The following is a 21,294-nucleotide window of genomic DNA, read 5'->3' on the forward strand; positions in this document are numbered from 1 at the left end:
CATCCCACTTTCCATGTGTCCCGCATCAGGCCTTTCATGATCCACCCCCTGTGTCCTTTCCACAAACACCCGTCCCCCACGGCTCATCGATATGTCAGAGGCCGTCACGGTGCGTCAACTGCTGGACGTTCGTCGCCAGGGCCGTGGCCTACAGTACCTTGTGGACTGGGAGGGCTACCGTACAGAGGAGAGCTGCTGGGTCCCAGCCCGTAACATCCTGGACCCCTCTCTCAAGAACTTTCACCGCCAGCACCCAACTTTACCTGCCGTTACGCCAGGAAGCGTCCGTGGGGTGCGGGGTGTGGGTACTGTCAGTACCTCCAATCGAACTCTGTCTTTTTGTGTGTCTCTCCCTAGTTGTCAGTCTGTGGTTTTGTATTGCCATGTGCTCCTGTTCCCGCTCCTGCTCTACTCCAGCTGCCGTATTACTGAGTACTCCGTCTCTCATCTGTATTGCTGTTACCTGTGTCTCATTGTGCTCCACCTATCATTTGCCTCTCTGTGTACTGCTCAGTGTATTTTAGTCCTGTGTTTTAAACTTTTTGTTGCCAGATTGTGCCAGTGAATTTTCTTGCGCGTTTCCAGCATTCGTATCCGTACTGTGTCCGTCTCAATATCCGTCTCAATTTTCCCCGATTCCGGTATTTTGGATTTGTCTGGATGTTTTGATCTCTGCCTCAACTTTTACACGGACATTATTTGCATCTCGAGCTTTGTTATTCAATAAATATCACTTTGTGCACAGTACTGGGTCTGCGATTGAATCCCTGCTCCAGCGCCCCGACACTTTTATTTTGTCAGCTCCGCACTTCAATGTAATAAGAACTTGAGCAGGATTGTAGAGCTACAAATTCGCAGACTTCTGAGTGAGCTGTCTTCAGAAGAGAAGGTGCGCATACATGAATGATGTCCCAATGTCTACGCAAACTTTGGAACTACAGCACAGTAGACATTACATCTCGCTCAAGAAGCAATCAAATTTGTCCAAACGGTTTACTGCACAATATAATTAGATTCTTCCGTCATGTGTTGAACATAAAGGTGTTTCATTGAGAGGTAAGTTCTCTTTGATCTACAACTACTTGAGGCAAAACTATTATCCTGGTCGTAAGGGCAGAAAACTGTGACTTAATGTATTTATTTATGCGTTGTCCTCTAAGTGCGTTTACGAGTTTTGAATTGCTCATTTATGACGAGATTTTTACTTACCGTGGACGTTATGGAGGAGGAAAAGTTGTATGATTGGCATCTGTGACACTGCTCTATCTATTAATGTTCGTGAGAAGCAAGTGGTAAGTTCAGGAGTTGCTTATCTCTTGTATTAAACCACCACTTCTTAACGGATCTTGGTCAAACTTTGACTGGATAACATTATGCATTGATTAGCTAGACAATCTACTGCTAATTTAACTACTGCTAAGTACATACGGAATCATTGCGTTGCTCTTTGCTAATCGGTAGAACAAACGTTGAAGAACAAAGCGACTCCCCGCAGACCGCCCCAAATCGATTAAATCTGTGACATACAAACTTAACCCTTTACAACCCTTCAATCATGTCTTTTACCATAGTGATCGACAGCGGTTGGTAATTAAAGGTTGATTCTCGGAATGGAGGCTGTTGTTAGTGGCGTACTGCAGGACGCCTTTTGGGACAGTTATTCGTTATGTCTGAGACGATTTGGATGTGAATGCAGAAGGTTGGTAAATCTGCGGATTGTTTTTAGTAAAGAAGGTTATCTAACAGGACACGGGATCTTCAATCAGTTGGGGAAGTGGCAGATGGATTTCAAGACAGATAAATGTGATATGATGCGTTTTATAATATCAAACCAGCCGATGAATTGTACGATGAATAGTAGGGCTCAGTAGTAGCGCATAGGAGCTAAGGAATTAAAATGCATAGCTTGTCGAAAGCAGTCGTATAGGTTGACAGGTTACTAAAATGGCTTTAACGCGACGGCCTTTCTAATTTCTCTTCGTTCAGTTCTTCCTGACGAAGGGTCTCGGCCCGAAAATCGACTGTGCTTCTTCCTCTGGATGCTGTCTAGCCTGCTGCGTTCCACCAGCATTTTGTGTGTTTTGCTTGAACTTCCAGTATCTGCAGAATTCCTCGTGTTTGCCTTTTTCATTTATTGCATTGAGTATTGGAGTTAGGACATCATTCTACAATTGCTAGCCCGCGTGGCTTTTCCGAAATGATATCGTATGTGTTAACTAGGGGCCGTGCACAATCCTGACATGATGGAGACAGTCGTGAGAAGCACGGAGGAACACCTGGAGAAACTTCTGAAATGCCTACTTCGCTGCCGCTGCTACTGTACAATCGAGAATCGCCGGAGGGGAAGGCCCCAAATCCTCCGCATTGCCTATTGCCTGTTGCCGGGGCAGGGGTCGGCAGAGATGGTGCTCGGTGCTCGGTGTCGGAGGGTTAGTCGGCGGCTCGAAGTTTTCGGACGGACTCAAGAGTCAGCTGTGGTCGGGTGCTTCCAGGATGCTGCATCGGCAAGTTTGCAAGTTTTCGGCGCTGGAAGCTCATGGTAGGAAGAGTTATTTTTTTTCTTCCTTCTACCGTCTGCGTGAGATGATGGGACTTTCGAGAGACTTTGAGACTTTTTTTTTACCGTGCCTATGGCCTGTTCTTCATCAAATTATGGTATTGCTCTGCATTGTTGTAACTATATGCTATAATTATGTATTTTTGTCAGTTTTTCAGTCGGTTTGTCTTGTGTTTCTGTGATATCATTCTGGAGAAACATTGTATCATTTCTTGATGCATGCAATACTAAATGCCAATAAAAAGGACTGCGTGCCCTCATAATCTAATCTAAATTGTATAATTTCCAGGTGAGGCCGCACTTGGAGTATAGTATACAGTCATTGTTACCCAGGAAAGACGTAGGCGAACTGCAAAGAGTGCAGAAAATATGTTTGATGTTGTTGCCAGGACGAGAGGGCCTGAGGGAAAGGGAAGAGTTTGCCAAGTATGTTATTTTTTCCATGGAGAATTTAGGAATGAGCAGTTAACCTTATAGAGGTTTATACTATCATGGAAGGGGCATAGGTGTCGGAGATGGAAAAAAGAGAGCTAACTTTTTTCATGCAGTGCGTGTCTGTATATGTAGTGGGATCCTATGGTAAATGTTTGAGGCAAGTACAATAGTATAATTTATGAAAGGAGGTAGAAAGGTCTGACTAAGAGGACTATGCACCAAACGCATGAAATTGGAACGAGATGGATGTGCACCAAGTTAGCATAGACTCGTGGGGCCATAGGCCCTATATCCGCACTATATGTTTATTTGATTCTATTAGCAACTAAATGTCGTAAAAACCTGGTTTCCTGTAGACAATAGAATAATGTTCCAACCAATTACTCAGTTCATGATTTTGTATTTAGATATTTAAGAGTGATATTTTCGACATGTCAGGCATATAGTGTATTTTGATATATGTGGAGCTGAATATAGAGAGAACAAATAAAGGATCTGTTTTCTTTGTTCCACTGAAAAATCGATACACCTGATACCAGCAGAAGGTCATCAAGTTGCATTTCCAGATCCCTAACACGGTCCTTAAAGAGTCTCATCAAAATGCACCTGGTGCACATGTAATCTTTGGAGAGGCTGGGAGTCCCTCAGGGTCCCCATATCTGGCACTTCAAGGACAACACTAATCCTAGATGCATACCTCTAATGCTACTGTTACTACTAAATAAATAAACCCATAACTTACTTCTTTACTATGAGACTCAACGGTCGCAGGAAGCCTCTTCACGTTTCCGCCTAAGCCCTATCACTCTGCACCCTCTCACTCCGCTGCCCACTAGATATGGCAGTGTTCTTTTTAAGCATTCCGCACGCTAAGGTCACGCGCCTGCGCAGACCCGGCCTTACCTCAATGGGAGCAAGTTCATCCTCAGCCTCTGCTCGCCGAAACCTCTCGAGCCAAAGCCTTCCTACTCTGTCTCCCACTAATCCGTCGCCCGCTCCTTTAATCTGTTCGCTTTCAACAATTTTTCTCAGAAGCGAAAGAAAGTCGTTAGGAAAGAAAAGATCAATTATGAAAGGAACTTGGCAATTAACATTAAAAAGGATACTAAGAGCTTTTTTTTAATATATGAAGAGTAAAAGAGTAACACCGGTAGATATGGGATCGATTGAAAACGATACTGGAGAAATTATAATGGGTACAAAGAGATGGCAGAGGAACTAAATGAGCATTTTTCATCAGTCTTCAGAGTGGAAGACATTAGCAACATACCTGACAGCGAGAGGTCTCAAGGAATAGAATTAGGTACAGTCAAGATTACTAGAGAGAAAGTGCTTGGGAAGCTAAATGGACTAAGAATAGATAAGTCTCCCGGACCTGATGAGGTGCACAGACGGGTTCTGAAGGAGGTGGTTTTGGAGATTGTGGAGGTATTGTAAATGATCTTCCAGGAATCAATAGACTCTGGCATGGTTCCGGAGGACTGGAAGGTCGCAAATGTAGTTCCACTGTTTAACAAAGGCAAGAGGCAGCAAAAAGAAAATTTCAAACTTATTAGTGTGAGGTCGGTAGTTGGAAAGATACTGGAGTCGATCCTCAAGGACGAGCTTATGATATCCATCGAGGTGCGTGACAAAATAGGCCCAAGCCAGCATGGTTCCATGAAAGGAAGATCCTGCCTCACCATCCTATTCGAATTTTTTGAGGTCTCAAATAAGATTGATAAGGGAGAGGCTGTGCATGTTGCGTATTTGTATTTTCGAAAGACCTTCGATAAGGTGCCATATAAGAGGCTGCTTCATGAGATGAGACCCCATGGAATTACTGGAAAGATATTGGAACGGGTGGAACATTGGCTGATAGGCAGAAAGCAAAGGGTGGGAATAAAGGGATCCAATTCTGATTGGCTGCAGGTTACTAGTGGTATTCTGCAGGGGTCGGTGTTGGAGCCACTTCTCTTTACAATGTACATCGATGATTTAGATTATAGATTAAATGGTTTTGTGTCTAAGTTTGCGGATGACACCAAGATAGGTGGAGGAGCAGGAAGTGTTGAAGAAACGGAAAGGTTGCAGACAGGCTTGGTCAGTTTGGGAGAGTTGGCAAATAAATGGCAGATGAGATACAATGTTGAGAAATATACATTTTGGAAGAGTAAATAAACGAGCAAATTATTATTTAAATGGGGAGAAAATTCAAAAATCGAAGTGCAAAGGGACTTGGGGGTCCTCGTGCAGGATACCTTAAAGCTTACCCACCAGCTTGGATCGGCAGTAAGGAAAGCGAATGCAATGTTGTAATCTATTTCAAGAGGAATAGTGTATAAGAGTAAGGAGGTGTTTATTGGGCTCTATTAGGCACTGGTGAGACATCATTTGGAATACTGTGTGCTGTTTTGGGCCCCCTATCTTTGAAGGGATGTCCTGATGTTGGAGGGAGTTCAGAGAAGATTTACAAGGGTGATTCCTGGAATGCAGGGGCTAACATATAAGGATCGTTTGTCGGTTCTTGGACTGTATTCATTGTAGTATAGAAGAATGAGAGGGGATCTCATAGAAACATTTCGAATGCAGAAAGGGTTGGACAGAGTAGATGTGGAAAGGTTGTTTCCCTTGGTGGGTGAGGCCAGGACAAGAGGCTACAGTCTTAGAATTAGAGAGTACCCATTTAAAACAAAGATGAGGAGATTTTTTTTTTAGTGAGACGGTCGTGGATATATGGAATTCGTTGTCACATACAGCTGTGGAAGCCCGATTATTGAGGGTGTTTAAGGAGGAGATTGATAGGTATCCAATTAGTCAGGGTATCAAGGGATGTGGGGGGAAAAGCCGGAAATTGGAACTAGGTGGGAGAATACTTTAGCTCATGGTGGAGTGGTGGAGAGGACTCGATGGGCCGAATGACCTACTTCTGTTCCTTTGTCTTGTAATTTTGTGATCTAGAGCAAACCTGACGAGTAGTCCAATAAATGATCGCACACAGTTCCAAAGTTCATCACATACACCCGTGTGCTAGCTTCTGGGGTCGAAAATAGATGATCGACTTCTGAAAGATTATGTTATAGTGTTTTCCAGAGGAATACATCCAAGATTATGTACTGTCCTGGTTAAGATTTCTATAGTTGTGCTGTATGTATTTTATTGGAGCAGTTTTCTGCAAAAGCGGTGTGTTCTGATGTGAGAATACTTTGGTTTCGGCTGAAGAGTGGAGAACTGCAGTGCAGGTTTGGAATGTTGTGTCGGCCAATGAAGATGGTGGGTTCTAGAGAAAGTTCTAGAGAGAGTGGGGCGGAGGTAGATCTTTGACGAAAGTTTGGTATATTTTTGACGGCAGCTGCAGGCGGGATAGATGAGAGGATGCCGTGGGATGCCATGGCTCAGAAATAATCTTTCTTTTATAATCTTTTTATTGATTTTCAAGTTCAGAAACATAGTAACAATAGTAATACAAAGAGATTGGAATTACATTATTGTTAATAGACATATGCAAGTAAAACTGTAGATAACCCCAAACTCTCGATATAGTTAATCATGATAAAAGGGGAAAAAATTTAAAAAAAGATCACAAGAAGGAAAAAAAACCGAAGTAACAAAAAAAACTAAACTAAACTAAACCAAAAACTGATAGAAACAAAGCAAAACAAGGCTGGGCTAATATATTACATTGAATACAATCATTAATATCGTCAACTCCGCTCCTCTATACATATTTTCTAGGTTAATTAAAATGATTCGGAAAAGGTCAAGCTACATCAAATGAAAGTGTTGAATAAATAGCTTCCAGGTCTCTTCAAATTTATCTGAAGCATGAAAAATTACACTTCTATTTTTTTTTCTAAGTTTAAACATGATATGGCTTGGGAAAACCATTGAAATGTAGTAAGGGGATTGGAGTCTTTCCAATTCAATTAGATGGATCTTCTAGCCATTAATGTGACAAATGCAATCATCCGACAGGCTAAAGAGGATGAAGAGCTCTTATCCATCATTGGTAAACCGAAAATTGCAGTACGTAATAGAGTGAGGTTGTAAATCAATGCTCAAAACTGTTGAAATAATATTAAAAATATTTTTATAAAATTTTTCCAAAAGAGGGCAAGACCAGAACATATGAGTCAAAGAAGCTACTTCAGAGTGACATCTGTCACAAACAGGATTTATCTGGGAGTAAAAACGAGCTAGTTTGTCTTTAGACATATGAGCCTTATATACCACCTTAAATTGCATCAACGTATGTTTAGCACAAATAAAGGAAGAGCTAACTAATTGCAAAATGTTCTCCCATTTCTCTATAGGTAAGTGAAGTTGAAGTTCCCTTTCCCATTCATTTTTAATTTTATCCGATACACCTGGCTGCATTTTCATAATTATATCATAAATAATTGTTTAACCCCTTCTAGTAAAGATTTAAACCTATTTTTTCCCGTTATGTCAGTTGAGTATGAAGTCGGAAATGCAAGTAGCGTAATATTTTAAAAGTTTCCTATTTGTAAATATCCAAAAAAATGGAATCTGGGCAACTTATATTTATTGGATAACTGTTCAAAAGACATGAAACAGTTATCCAAATCCAAGAATAAATCACGAAAGCATATTATACCCTTCACTTTCCATGTCAAAAAGGCTTGATCCATAACAGAAGATTGGAAAAAAAAATAGATATAATAGAGCTTGATAAAATAAATTTGTTCAAACCAAAAAATTTAGGAAATTGAAACCATATTCGTAGTGTATGTTTAACTATTGGATTAACCATTAGTTTATTCTATATAGAGAGAACAAAGGGAAGAGAAGTTCCTAAAATAGAGACCAACGAAAACCTTTGTACAGAGTAACATTCAAGGTTTACCCATTGTGGACTTGGGATTATATCCTAATCTTGTGTCCAAAATATTAAATATCCAATTTTAATTGCCCAGTAATAAAATCTTAAATTCGGCGAATGCCAAACTACGGTTTTCTTTGGGCTTCTGTAAGTATTTTTTACTTAATCTGGGATTTTTATTCTGCCATATATGAGGAAATTTTAAAATCAACAGTATCAAAAAAGGATTTAGGAATAAATATTGGTACCGCTTGAAATAGATATACAAATTTAGGTAGAATAATCATTTTAATAGCACTGATTCGGCCAATCAGTGACAAAGATAATGGGGACCATGTAGTAAACAATTGTTTAACCTGATTAATTAACGATAAAAAAAAATAAACTTAAAGAAGTCCTTATGCTTCTTAGTAATTTTAACACCCGGATAAGTAAAATAATCAGTAATCAATCTGAATGGTGAACGTCTATAAATGGGAAGCTACATATTTAATGAGAAAAGTTCACTCTTACTAAGATTGAATTTGTAACCAGTAAAGTTACGAAACTGAGCAGGCAGAGTTAAAACTGCCGGAATGAATTTCTCAGGGTTAGAAATATATAATAATGAATCATCTGCATATATTGATAGCTTGTGTATTGCATTCCCGCGGGTAATGCCAAATATATTAGGTGAGTCACGAATAGCAATAGCTAAAAGTTCCAGGGCAATATCGAATAATAATGTATAAACCCCATTTCCAGAAAAGTTGGGATATTTTCCAAAATGCAATAAAAACAAAAATCTGCCATATTTTAATTCACGTGAACCTTTATTTAACTGACAAAAGTACAAAGAAAAGATTTTCAATAGTTTTACTGACCAACTTAATTTTATTTTGTAAACATACACAAATTTAGAATTTGATGGCTGCAGCACACTCAACAAAAGTTGGGACAGAGTTAAAATAAGATTGAGAAGTGCACAGAATATTCAAGTAACACCGTTTTGGAAGTCTCCACATTAAGCAGGCTAATTGGTAGCAAGTGAGGTATCATGACTGGGTATAAAAGTAGCGTCCATCAAAGTCTCAGTCTTTGTAAGTAAGGATGGGTCGTGGCTCACCCCTTTGTGAGAAAATTCATGAGAGAATTTTTAGTCAGTTCAAAAGGAACATTTGTCAACGCAAGATTACAGCGAATTTAGGTCTTTCAACATCTACAGTACATAATATTGTGAAAAGATTCAGATAATTCAGAGACATCTCAGTGCGTAAAGGGCAAGGTCGGAAACCACTGTTGAATGTGCGTGATCTTGAAGCCCTCAGGCGGCACTGCCTAAGAAACCGTCATGCTACTGTGACAATTATAGCCACCGGGGCTCGGGAGTACTTCGGAAAACCATTGTCACTCAACACAGTCCGTCGCTGCATCCAGAAATGCAACTTGAAACTGTATTACGCAAGGAGGAAGCCATACATCAACTCAATGCAGAAACGGCGGCGAGTTCTCTGGGCCTGAGCTTTTCTCAGATGGACTAAAAAACTGTGGAACCGTGTGCTGTGGTCAGATGAGTCCACATTTCAGCTAGTTTTCGCAAAAAACGGACGTCGAGTTCTCTGTGCCAAAGATGAAAGCGACCATCCAGATTGTTATCAGTGAAAGGTGCAAAAGCCGGCATTTGTGATGGTATGGGGGTGTATCAATGCCCACGGCATGGGTGAGTTGCATGTATGTGAAGGTATAATTGACTCTGAGGCGTATATTAGGATTTTAGAGAGACATATGTTGCCATTAAGGCGACGTCTGTTCCTCGGACGTCCATGCTTATTTCAGCAGCACAATGCCAGACCACATTCTGCACGGGCTACAACAGCGTGGCTTTGTAGACACAGAGTGCGTGTGCCTGACTGGCCTGCTGCCAGTCCAGATCTATCTCCTATTGAAAATGTATGGCGCATCATGAAGAGGAGAATCAGACAACGGAGGCCACGGACTGTTGAGCAGCTGAAGTCCCATATCAAGCAAGAATGGACAAAATTTCCAATTGCAAATCTACTACAATTAGTATCCTCAGTTCCAAAACGATTGAAAAGTGTCATTAAAAGGAAAGATGATGTAACACAATGGTAAACATGCCTCTGTCCCAACTTTTGTTGTGTGTTGCAGCCATCAAATTCTAAATTTGTGTATGTTTACAAAATACAATTAAGTTGGCCAGTAAAACTATTGAAAATCTTTTCTTTGTACTTTTGTCAGTTAAATAGAGGTTCGCGTGCATTAACATATCACAGATTTTTGTTTTTATTGCATTTTGGAAAATATCCCAACTTTTCTGGAAATGGGATTTGTACTAAGAGGGTAACCCAGCCTATTACTGCGAAATAACTGAAAAAAGGGAGATCTTTGATTATTGGTAGATACCGAAGCCGAAGCGGTATGGTATATCAATTTAATCCAAGATACAAATGTCGGACTAAAATTGAATTTCTCAAGCGCATTAAACAAATAAGTCCATTCGACTCTGTCACTAGCTTTCTCAGCATCCAGTGAAATGACACATTCTGGAGTTCTAGATGAAGAAGTATAAACAATATTCATTAATCTCCGAATATTAAAGAAGGAATAGCGATTTTTAATATATCCAGTCTGGTCAACAGAGATAATTTGAGGCAATGCTTTCTCCAGTCTAGTTGCCAGTATTTTAGAAAAAAATCTTGGAATTCACATTTAGCAAGGATATAGGCCTATATAATGCACATTCAGTAGGATCCTTGTCTTTTATAAGAATTAGGGAAATAGAAGCTCGATGAAAAGATTGTGGTATTTTACCTATAAATACTGCATCCTGAAAAACTGTACATAACCAAAGGGCAGGTATAGTAGAAAAGGAGTTTAAAAGATCGACTATATGTATAGCCATCTGGACCAGGTGCTTTACCTGAATTCATCGAGGAAATAGCATCCTTAATTTCTTCTTCCATAAAAGGTGTATCTAATTTTAAACGTTCATTGGATGGAAATTTCAGAACTTTCAATTTCCTTAACAATTCAGACATCATAGTGGGGTCATCAGGAAATTCTGATTGGTATAAAGAAGTATAAAATTCTTGAAAGGATTTGATTATCTCATCATGATCAACCGTCAGAGTACCATCTCTTCTACGTATCTTAATGACCTGGCATTTAACCGAAGCAGTTTTCTATTGAATAGCCAGTTATTTCACAGTTTGATCACCATGTATATAAAACTGACTCCTAGTTTTAATTAATTGATTTTCGATCGAGGATGATAGTAATAGACTATGCTCCATTTGAAGTTCAACTCTCTCTTTATAAAGCTCATTATTCGGAGCAATAGAATACTTTCTGTCAATTTCTTTAATCTTGTCAACCAACATAAGTATTTCATTATTAATTCGCTTTTTCAGTCCAGCAGAATATGAAATAATTTGTCCACGGATATATGCTTTAGAAGTATCCCATAATACTCCGCTGAAAATTTCTTCCAATTTTTTTTTTGAAAAGAAAAAGTCAATCTGCTCCTCAATAAAGCTGAGATAGTCCGAGTCCTGAAGCAGAGTGGTACGAACCGCTATAGTCTAGCACTAGAAGATGTATCCGTTGACATAATAGATAATCTCAATGGCGCATGATCGGAAATAGCAATGGAATCTTAGTTACAGTCAATCATAAATGGAATTAAACGTGAATCAATAAGGAAATAATCAATTCTAGAATAATGATGATATACATGGGAAAAGAATGAAAACTCTTTATCCTTGGGATTTAAAAATCTCCAAATTTCTGATACTCCAGAGTCAACCATAAAAGAGTTGATAAGAGTAGCCGATTTGTTCGGAGTATCTGATTAGACATACATCTATCCATCGAGGGATTTAAACAACAGTTAAAATCTCCACCCATTATCAACATATAATGATTTAAATTAGGAAGGGATGTAAAGAGATGCTTAAAAAATTCAACATTTGGAGCGTAACAGAAATCAAGAAGTGTGTTGAGCAGATGAATGGCGCCAAGGAGCAGGGGAAATACTCCTGAAAGAGAACCGGTTTGTTCCAGTTGGACTTCCAGGGAATTTCGATTCGTGACAGGTGCTTTCACGCGGACCCTAAGTTTGGCGTCGTGAGTGATGGTTGCACCAGGCTTTGGAATAGACGAGCTCCAATGGTCATGTACTCATTTAGATTAGTTTAACTGTAATGGGCACTTTTTTCCATTCCTTCCTTTCTTTTAGTAACCGTTTGATAATGCTGAAATTGGTAAATATGCGTTCTTTATAATTTTATACGGTGTGCGATCTGTTATTTCTTGCCGACGGGTATAGCAATACTTACAGATCATTCGCTCAAATCAAAGGTTCTTTAATCAGCACAACACGACATTCCTGTTTAGTTGATTCTCCCAAATCATACAGACCCTAGACGTATACTGTGTATGAAAGGAGGCCTTCTGACCGCTGAGTCACGTGGCTGTGAGCGGAATTAGCAAACGAGCCAAGTCTGTATACGAGTTCGGTGAGAGGGTTAGAAAAGGAAGGCCAATTTGTTACAGAATTTGTCACTCGCAAAGACTGTCCGCCTTCCTTTATGAGAATATGATTGCTGAGTGGCTGTGAGTGGCAGCCGTGAGGAAAATATAAGGAAGAGCCAATTTATTCGCGATTTATTCCATCTTTTTGAGGCACTTACGGTATATGGTAGATAGCTGGCACCTGTATGGTACAAGATGCTGGATGTAAATGTCAACTCGCCAATGTTCATGTATTATCTGCTCCTTTTTTTCGTAGCATATTTCTCCTTTCTGAAGGCAAAATTCAGAGGGATATTCTAATACACATAGCCACTATGAAATGAAATCAAGTGCTCGCTTTAGTATGAACCCTTTCGAAGAACATACAAAGGAAGCGGTAAGAGTAAAGACAAATTTCTAAGATTGCGTATATATAATATATACTGGATAAATAGAACATCATGAGGAGTTCAAAGGTGATGCTGATTCGAAGAATTGCTTATGGATGGACATTGGGCAATGCAGTTCCAGATCTATTTGGAGGTTTCAAAGTAATTGCTGAAACAATGAATATTGACGATAATAACTCTGCAGTGAGCAATGCAATGTTTGCAATCACAAAATGCTGGAACAAATGATCAGGTCGGATGGCATTTATGGAAATGAATAAAAAGGAGGTACTTGACCAGCTGAGTACCTAGAGCATTTTGTGTGCATTGCTCTCGATTACCTACATAGAAACATACAGAAGCATAGAAAACCTACAGCACAATACAGGCCCTTCGGCCCGCAAAGCTGTGCCGAACATGTCCTTACCTGAGAAATTACGTAAGGTTACCCTAGCCCTCTATTTTTCGGAGCTCCATATCCCTGTCCAGTAGTCCTTTAAGAGATCCTATCGTATCCGCCTCCACCACGGTCGCCGGCATGCCATTCAACGCACTCACAACTCTCTGTGTAAAAAAAAATATTCCTGACAACTCTTCTATACTTGCTTCCAAGCACCTTAAAACTGTGCCCTCTCGTGCTAGCCATTTCAGCCCTGGGGGGAAAAAGCCTCTGATTATTCACACAATCCATGCCTCTCATCATTTTGTACACCCCTCTCAGGTCACCTCTCATCCTCCGCGTTCCAAGGAATAAAGGCCGAGTTCACTCAAGCTATTTTCATAAGACATGCTCCCCAATCTAGGCAACATTCTTGTAAGTCTCCTCTGCACCATTTCTATGGTTTCCTCATTCTTCTTGAAGTGAGGCGACCAGAACTGAGCACAGTACTCCAAGTGGGGTCTGACCAGGGTCCTATATAGCTGCGACATTGCCTCTCGACTCTTAAATTCTACCTCATGTTTGATGAAGGCCAATGCACCATACGCCTTCTTAACTACAGAGTCAACCTGTGTAGCAGTTTTGAATGTCCTATGGACTCGGACCCCAAAAATTCTCTGATCCTCCACACTGCCAACAGTCTTACCAGTACCGCTATATTCCGCCATCATATTTGCCCTATGAAAATGAACCACCTCACACTTATCTGGGTTGAACTCCATCTGCCACTTCTCAATTCAGTTTTGCATCCTATCGATGTCCCTCTGTAACCTCTGACAGCCCTCCACACTATCCACAAACCACCAACCTTTGTGCCATCAGTAGATTTACTAACCCATCCCTCCTCTTTCTCATTCAGCTCATTTATAAATACCACGAAGAGTAGGGTTTCCAGGACAGATCCCTGAGGTACACCACTGGTCACCGACCTCCATGCAGAATATGACCCATCTACAACCATCTGCAGAATCTGTTTATGAAATGCAAATAGTTGTTCATTTCCCAATTTTGGTTTCTACAGTAAGTCTTATGGGTTGCAGTTCTGGTGAAAACAAGAAACCACGGTTCGTGTCACCTTAAAAATTCAAGTTAACTTAAATGATTTTAGTATTCAATTCCGGTTTCTCATAAGATCGTGACGTAAGATCGTGTAACTATTCCCATGAACGGGATGGCTATTACATCAGCATGACATTTCATTTAATAACTATAGTTTTCCCATGAAAACAATAGTAATACGCATTTTAAACAACAATCTTCTTGGGTGTATTAGATAGAATTCTACTTTTTGGGTGCATCTGTATTTGTTAATGATGTGGCCAAGTATCGGCTTTTGGCGAGTGCCGCACATTATGTTACTTGAAAGAAAAGGGGAAAAAATGTAATTACTGTAGAACTTACGTGTCAATTCGTGTCTGTCTAAAGAAAAGCAGTTAACTTTTCAGACTGCACACCACTTGCTAAAAGACGCTATTAGTCAGATCACGCAGACCTACTCTCCAACATCACGACTAACCCAACGGTTAGAAACCTGAAGGAAGTCAGATACAGATCGGCGTGCAGGTTCGGAAAAGTGCATTATAATAAAAAGTCTAAGTCCGTTCTGAAAATGGGTTTCTAATCATAGCGTAAGTGTAATTGGTAGACCTATGAATCATTAACACAGTATGATATCAAATAGGGGACATCTTCCTCATTCATCTTTGTTCCATCCGCCACCAGCTAACTACCCGGCAGCCAAACAGTTTAATTCAGATTCCTATTCCCGTGCAGACATGTAGGTCCATTGACTGCTCTGTGCCAAGGTGAGGCCACCATCAGAATAGAGGAGAAGCACCTTATGGTCGTGAGGAAGTTATAAGGAATAGTCAGCTTATTTTCAATTTATTCAATCCTCTGTGAAGCACGACGAATAAATCTTTTTTGAAATCTAACGCGTTGTCAACTGTAAGGTATAAGATGTTGGTTGTAAATGACAACTCGCCTGCAACCTCAGGGCATTAATATCGATTTCTCGTTCCGATGGGGAGAAAAAAAAGATCCCAGCACTCCCCTCTTCTCCTGTTTCCCCATTGTGACTTTTCACCTCTTCTCACCGAGCTATCACTTCCGCCTGGGTCACCTCCTAAATCCCTTTATCCTGTGGTCCACTCTTCTCTCCTATGAACTTCCTTCTTCTCCAGCCCTTGACCTTTCCCACCCACCTTTGCTTCACCTATCATAGAACAGAAATTTACAGCATATGACAGGTCTTTCGGCACACAATGCTCTGACGACCATGTAGCCTACCCTAGAAGCTGCCTAGACATTCCCTAACGCATTACTCTCTATTTTTGTAAGCCCCATTTACCGATCTAAGAGGCTCTTAAACGGCCCTATTGTATCCGCTTCAACGCCGCCTCCGGTGTTGCCTTCCACTTACCCACCGCTCTCTTTGAGAAAGCTTAGACCTGACATCAGCTCGTATCTATTTCCAACCACCTTAAAACCATGCTCGCCTCGTGTTACCCATTTCAGCCCTGGGAAAAAGCCTCTGGCTATCCACGCGATCAATGCCCCTCATCATCTTATACACCCCTATCAGGTTACCTCTCATCCTCCATAGCTCCGAGGAGAAAAAGCCAAGTACACTCAACCTATTCTCATAATGTACTCCCTCCAATCCAGGGAACATCCTTGTAAATCTCTCTGCACTCTCTATAGTATCCACATCCTTCCAGTAGTGAGGTGACCGGAACTGAACAGAGTACTCTATGTGCGGTCTGACCAATGTAGCTGTAACATTACCTCAGAGCTCTTGAATTCAGTCCCGCGGTGATGAATGCCAGCACACCATACGCTTTCATAACAACACTGTCAAACTGCGCAGCAGCTTTGAGTTTCCTATCGACACCGACACCAAGATTTCTCAGATCCTCCACACTACCAAGAGTCTTACCATTTACATTGTATTCGGACTTCCAATTCGACGTACCATAATGAACTACTTCACACGTATCTGCGTTGAACTCCATCTGACACTTCTCAGCCCAGTTCTGCATCCTATCGATGTCCCTCTGTAACCTTTGGGAACCCTCTAGGCTATCCACCACACCACAACCTTTGTGTCATCAGCAAACGTACTAACTCACCCTTCTATTTCTTCATCCAGGTCATCTATAAAAGTCTCAAAGAGGAAGGGTCCTAGAATATATCCCTGCAGAAATCCACTAGTCACCAACCTCCATGCAGAATACGAACCATCTTCAAACCACGCTTTGCTCTCAGTAGGCAAGCCAATTCCGGATCCACAAAGCAAGGTCCCCTTAGATCGGCTGCCTCCTTACTCAGTGAGGAGTCTTGCATGGGGAACATTATCAAATGCCTTACTGAAATCTATATACACCTCATCCACTGCTCGACCTACATCAGTGTGTTTTGTTCCATCCTCACAGAATTCAGTGACTTTTCAGCTCGCCTCATTCCCCTCCCTCGCCTTTATATTCTGGCGTCTTTCCCCTTACGTCTCCGTGCTGAAGAAGGACCTCACCGGAAAAGTCGACTGTGTATTCATTTGCTTAGATGCTACATAACTAGCTGAGCTTCTCCCACATTTTGCGTGTGTTGCTTATGGTTCCAAAATCCTTTTCAACATGAATTATGTAAAAGTCTAGCATGCAATGTAATGTTTTTGGTAAATCACCTAAAGGTCAATTTATTTATAGATTAGCCTATGGTTATTTTATGCATAATAGTTTACATTGATCAATATGTTTACATAAACCGGTACATGTAATAGAAATACGTTCCAGAAATCTGGAGAAATTTAACTGCGCACCATTAAATCCAGATATTTGACTGAAGGCAGTGCAGCTTTAAGAAACTTTTGATGCAGTAATGGGCAAGGACTCTTTGTGTCGCTGTCTACCAATAGAAACCTAGACGCAGAGAGAGAGAGATCTACCTCTCCCTTTTTCGACATTACTGCGCTCGCTACAGACGCATAGGGAACGCCGTCGGGGCTGAATTCCTGTATGTCCTTCAGAAGAAAATCTTGGTACGAATATTTAATTTTTATAAGATCATACTGACAATGTGTCCTATTTTGCAGTTTTACTAAGATCGAGTTCAGCAAATCGATTGATGCAAATTCAAACGATTTCCTTAATCCATTCTAGGAAAATCATGGCGACAGAACACGGATTGTCTTTCATTCATCTTGTGTGCGCCTTGCATCTCGTCTGTGGACAAATTCGGTACTCGATTCCCGAAGAACTGGAGCTCGGAGAATTCGTTGGGAATATTGCTGAGGATTTAAGCCTAAGCATTCCAGAAATAACCGATCGAAAACTCAGACTGCTCTCCGATGATAAGCTTCAGCTATTGAAGGTAAACTTGCACAACGGTATTTTAGTTGTAAAAGAGCGAATCGACAGGGATGCCCTCTGCAAGCAAATGCCGACTTGCTCTGTTTCGTATGATGCAGCTTTAGAAAATCCTTTGGAACTGCATCGCGTTGACGTGGAGATAGTAGATATAAATGATAATGCACCAAGTTTTAGGGAAAACAAGTACAGTATACAGATATCTGAATTAACCGCAACAGGCGCACTCTTTCCACTCGATAGAGCCCAGGATGCCGACATGGGAACAAATGCAGGTATTTCATACAAGATCAACTCAAATGAGCACTTCGGTCTGAAAGAAAAGGAAGTAGATGATGGGAGTAAAATTACAGAACTGATATTGCAAAAACCTCTCGACCGCGAACAGCAGTCAGAATTCCATGTAATACTGACAGCCATTGACGGTGGGATTCCTCCGAGATCTGGTACAGCAGAAATCATTATATCTATCGTGGATGCCAATGATAACGCTCCCACATTCGAACGTCATACATATCGGGTTAGTATCACAGAGAACACACCCACTGGTACCCTGGTGACGAAAATAAAGGCTGCTGATTTAGATGAAGGAGCAAATGGTGAAATAAAGTATTCTTTCAGTACACACGTTTCTCAAAGTGTTCGAGAATTATTTACTTTGGACTCAGAATCCGGGCAGATTTATGTGAATGGACCACTGGACTACGAAGCAGAAAACGTTTATGAAATTGAAGTACAGGCTGTGGACAAGGGTGTACCGGCATTAAGTGGACGCGCTAAAATTATCGTTGTTTTAACTGATGTTAATGATAACGCTCCGGAAATACGGGTGACATCAATATCCAGCAATGTGCGCGAAGATGATGCTCTCGGGACTGTCGTCGCTATTATAAGTGTTACAGATCGCGATTCTGGCGAGAATGGACAAATACGTTGTCGGATTCCCACGAATGTTCCCTTTAAACTACAAAAATCTCTGAACAACCAGTTTAAGTTGATAGTTAACGATGCTATGGACCGCGAAAGCATTCCGCTGTATGACATCCCTATTACCGCCTGGGATGCAGGGCTACCCTCTCTTTCAGCAAACAAAACCTTATTCATTTCAGTCTCAGATATTAACGATAACGTACCGAAGTTTACACAATCTTCGTACCGGGTGTTTGTCATGGAAAACAACGCACCGGGTGGATCTATATTTACTGTTACAGCTTTGGATCCTGATTTTGACAAGAATGGCAAGATATCGTATTCACTTGTGGAGAGTCCCATTGGAGATTCTTCTCCATCAGGCGCTGTATCCGTTAACTCAGACAGTGGTTGCATTTACGCCCTGCGCTCTTTTGACTACGAAAAGCTGAAGAATTTCCAATTCAAAGTTCAAGCGTCTGACTCTGGATCTCCTGCAATGAGCAGCACCGCCACAGTGAATGTGGTGATTTTAGACCAAAATGACAATGCTCCAGTGATAGTTTCACCTTCCAAACGGAAAAACGCAGCGGCGACTCTGATTGTGCCGCACTCCCCATATCCAGGAATGGTTGTTTCCAAGATAATGGCAACTGATGCCGATTCCGGTCAGAACGCACGTCTTTACTACCAAGTTTTGGAAGCTACAGATCGTACGTTGTTCACTGTAGGACTTCACTCAGGAGAAATCAGAGTGTCCCAAAGGTTTCAGAATGAAGATCGTCGTGACCATGGACTAGTAATCTTGGTGAAAGACAATGGACAACCGAGTCTCTCCAGTACAGTTACAGTTGTGATTTCATTCTTGCACAATGCTACTGAAAACTTTTCCGAACTAACAAATAAGTCGAAAGATCAGCTGCTTTTTTCCGACTTAAATTTGATATTGATAATACTGTTAGGGTCAACTTCCTGCATATTTCTTCTCATAATAGTTTTGCTGGTAATTATGAAGTGTAATCAAAATAAAAATATTTACGGTTACAGTTGTAGAATCTGCTGTCACAATTCTAATGACGACTCTAATCGCAGAGCCGTGCCGAAAGCAGTTCTGAATTATGCTGGTGCTGGACAGACGTTGCCCATTCGGGAGTCGTATAACTACACCGTTACACTCTCACCTGATTCATCGAATAGCGATTTCTTGCTCTTAAAACCTCATCATCCTACGTTGCCTCTTGATGAATTTCAACGTTCTTGAATCGGAAAAATACTTCAAAGGCCATTTTCCTTCAGTTGATATGTAAGATCAATCGAACCTATAGCACAGTAAGTTCAGTGTAAGGGTAAATTGATACATTGGTGAATGCCGGTGAAAATGTTTTGATTGACGCATACAGTTGTTCTGTTCATATAAATTGGATCATCTGTGATAGTAAAAACTGAAAAGAATACCTTGTAACACAGACAAAATGCTGGTGGAACGCAGTAGGCCAGGCAGCATTTATAGGAAGAAGTACAGTAGACGTTTTGGGTCGAGAACCTTCGTCAAGGCTAACGGAAAAAAGAGATAGTAAGAAATTTGAAAGTAAGAGGGGGATGGGGAGACCCGAAACGATAGGAGAAGACAAGAGGGAGAGGGATGAAGCTAAGAGCTGAGAAGTTGATTGGTAAAAGGGATACAAGGCTGGAGAAGGGCGAGTATCATAGGACGGAAGGGCTTGGAAGAATGAAATGGGGAGGGGAGCACCAGAGGAAGATGGAGAGCAGACAAGGAGTTATTGTGAGAGGGACAGAGAGAGAAAATTAATTAAACATTAGAGATGGAGTAAGAAGCGGAGGAGAGGCACTAATGGAAATTAGAGAAATCAGTGTCCATACCATCAGATTGGAGGCTACCCAGACGGAATATAAGGTGTTATAACTCCAACCTGAGTGTGGCTTCATCTCAACAGTAGAGGAGACCTGACGCAGATTGGGAGATCGCTTCGCTGAACACCTACGTTCTGTCCGCCAGAGGAAGCAAGATCTCTAAGTGGCCATACATTTTAATTCCACATCCCATTCCCATTCCGATATGTCAATCCATAGGCTCCTCTACTGTCTAGATGAAGTCACACTCAGGTTGGAGGAACAACGCCTTATATTTCTTCTGGGTAGCCTCCCTGATGGCACGAACATTGATTTCTCTAACTTCGGTTGATGCCCTTCCTTCCCTTCTTACCCTATCCCGATTTTTTTTCTCTCTTTCCCTCTCACAATAACTCCTTGCCTGTTCTCCATCTGCCTCTGGTGCCTCCCTCCCCCTTTCTTTCTTCCAAGGCCTTCCGTCCTAAGATACTCTCCCTTCTCCAGCCTTGTATCTCTTTTGCCAATCAACTCCCCAGCTCTTAGCTTCATCCCTCCCCCTCCTACCTTTTCCTATCATTTCGGATCCCCCCCCCCCCGCCACTTTCAAATCTCTTACTATCTCTTTTTTCCGTTAGTCCTGACGAAGTGTCTCGACCCGAAACGTCGACTGTACTGCTTCCTATAGATGCTGCCTGGTCTGCTGCGTTCCACCAGCATTCTGTGTGCGTTGCTTAAACTTCTATCATCTGCAGATTTTCTCGTGTTTGCGTTTTTAAGAATACCTTGTGATTTTCTTTTAGTTAATCGACATAAAGTAGTCTATCCAATAGCAATATATCAGTAGTACATTTGCAATTCAATTTTCTTTGCTCGTAGGAAAGATAATACTACATTTTATTTCCTTATTTCCATGTTGCTTGCAATAAAATAATTAATATTGAAACTAATTTCTCTTTAAGTTCGTTGTTTGATGTATTCAGCTTGTTTAGTTTCTCACGAGAACGAGTTCGGCCGTA

At 41.0% G+C, this 21,294-nt stretch overlaps 1 protein-coding gene across 1 annotated transcript; it reads left to right on the forward strand.

Moving 5' to 3' along the window:
• Positions 1-17,126: 17,126 nt before the first annotated feature.
• On the forward strand, positions 17,127-19,908 carry LOC140200914 (protocadherin alpha-C2-like). The gene is made up of 2 exons (XM_072264564.1): positions 17,127-17,190; positions 17,312-19,908. The coding sequence occupies exons 1-2, from the start codon at positions 17,168-17,170 to the stop codon at positions 19,686-19,688; spliced, it is 2,400 nt and encodes a 799-aa protein (XP_072120665.1). The 5' UTR covers positions 17,127-17,167; the 3' UTR covers positions 19,689-19,908.
• The last annotated feature ends 1,386 nt before the right edge of the window (positions 19,909-21,294 follow it).

This window comes from Mobula birostris, chromosome 7, assembly GCF_030028105.1.
Source record: "Mobula birostris isolate sMobBir1 chromosome 7, sMobBir1.hap1, whole genome shotgun sequence".
NCBI lineage: Eukaryota > Metazoa > Chordata > Chondrichthyes > Myliobatiformes > Myliobatidae > Mobula > Mobula birostris.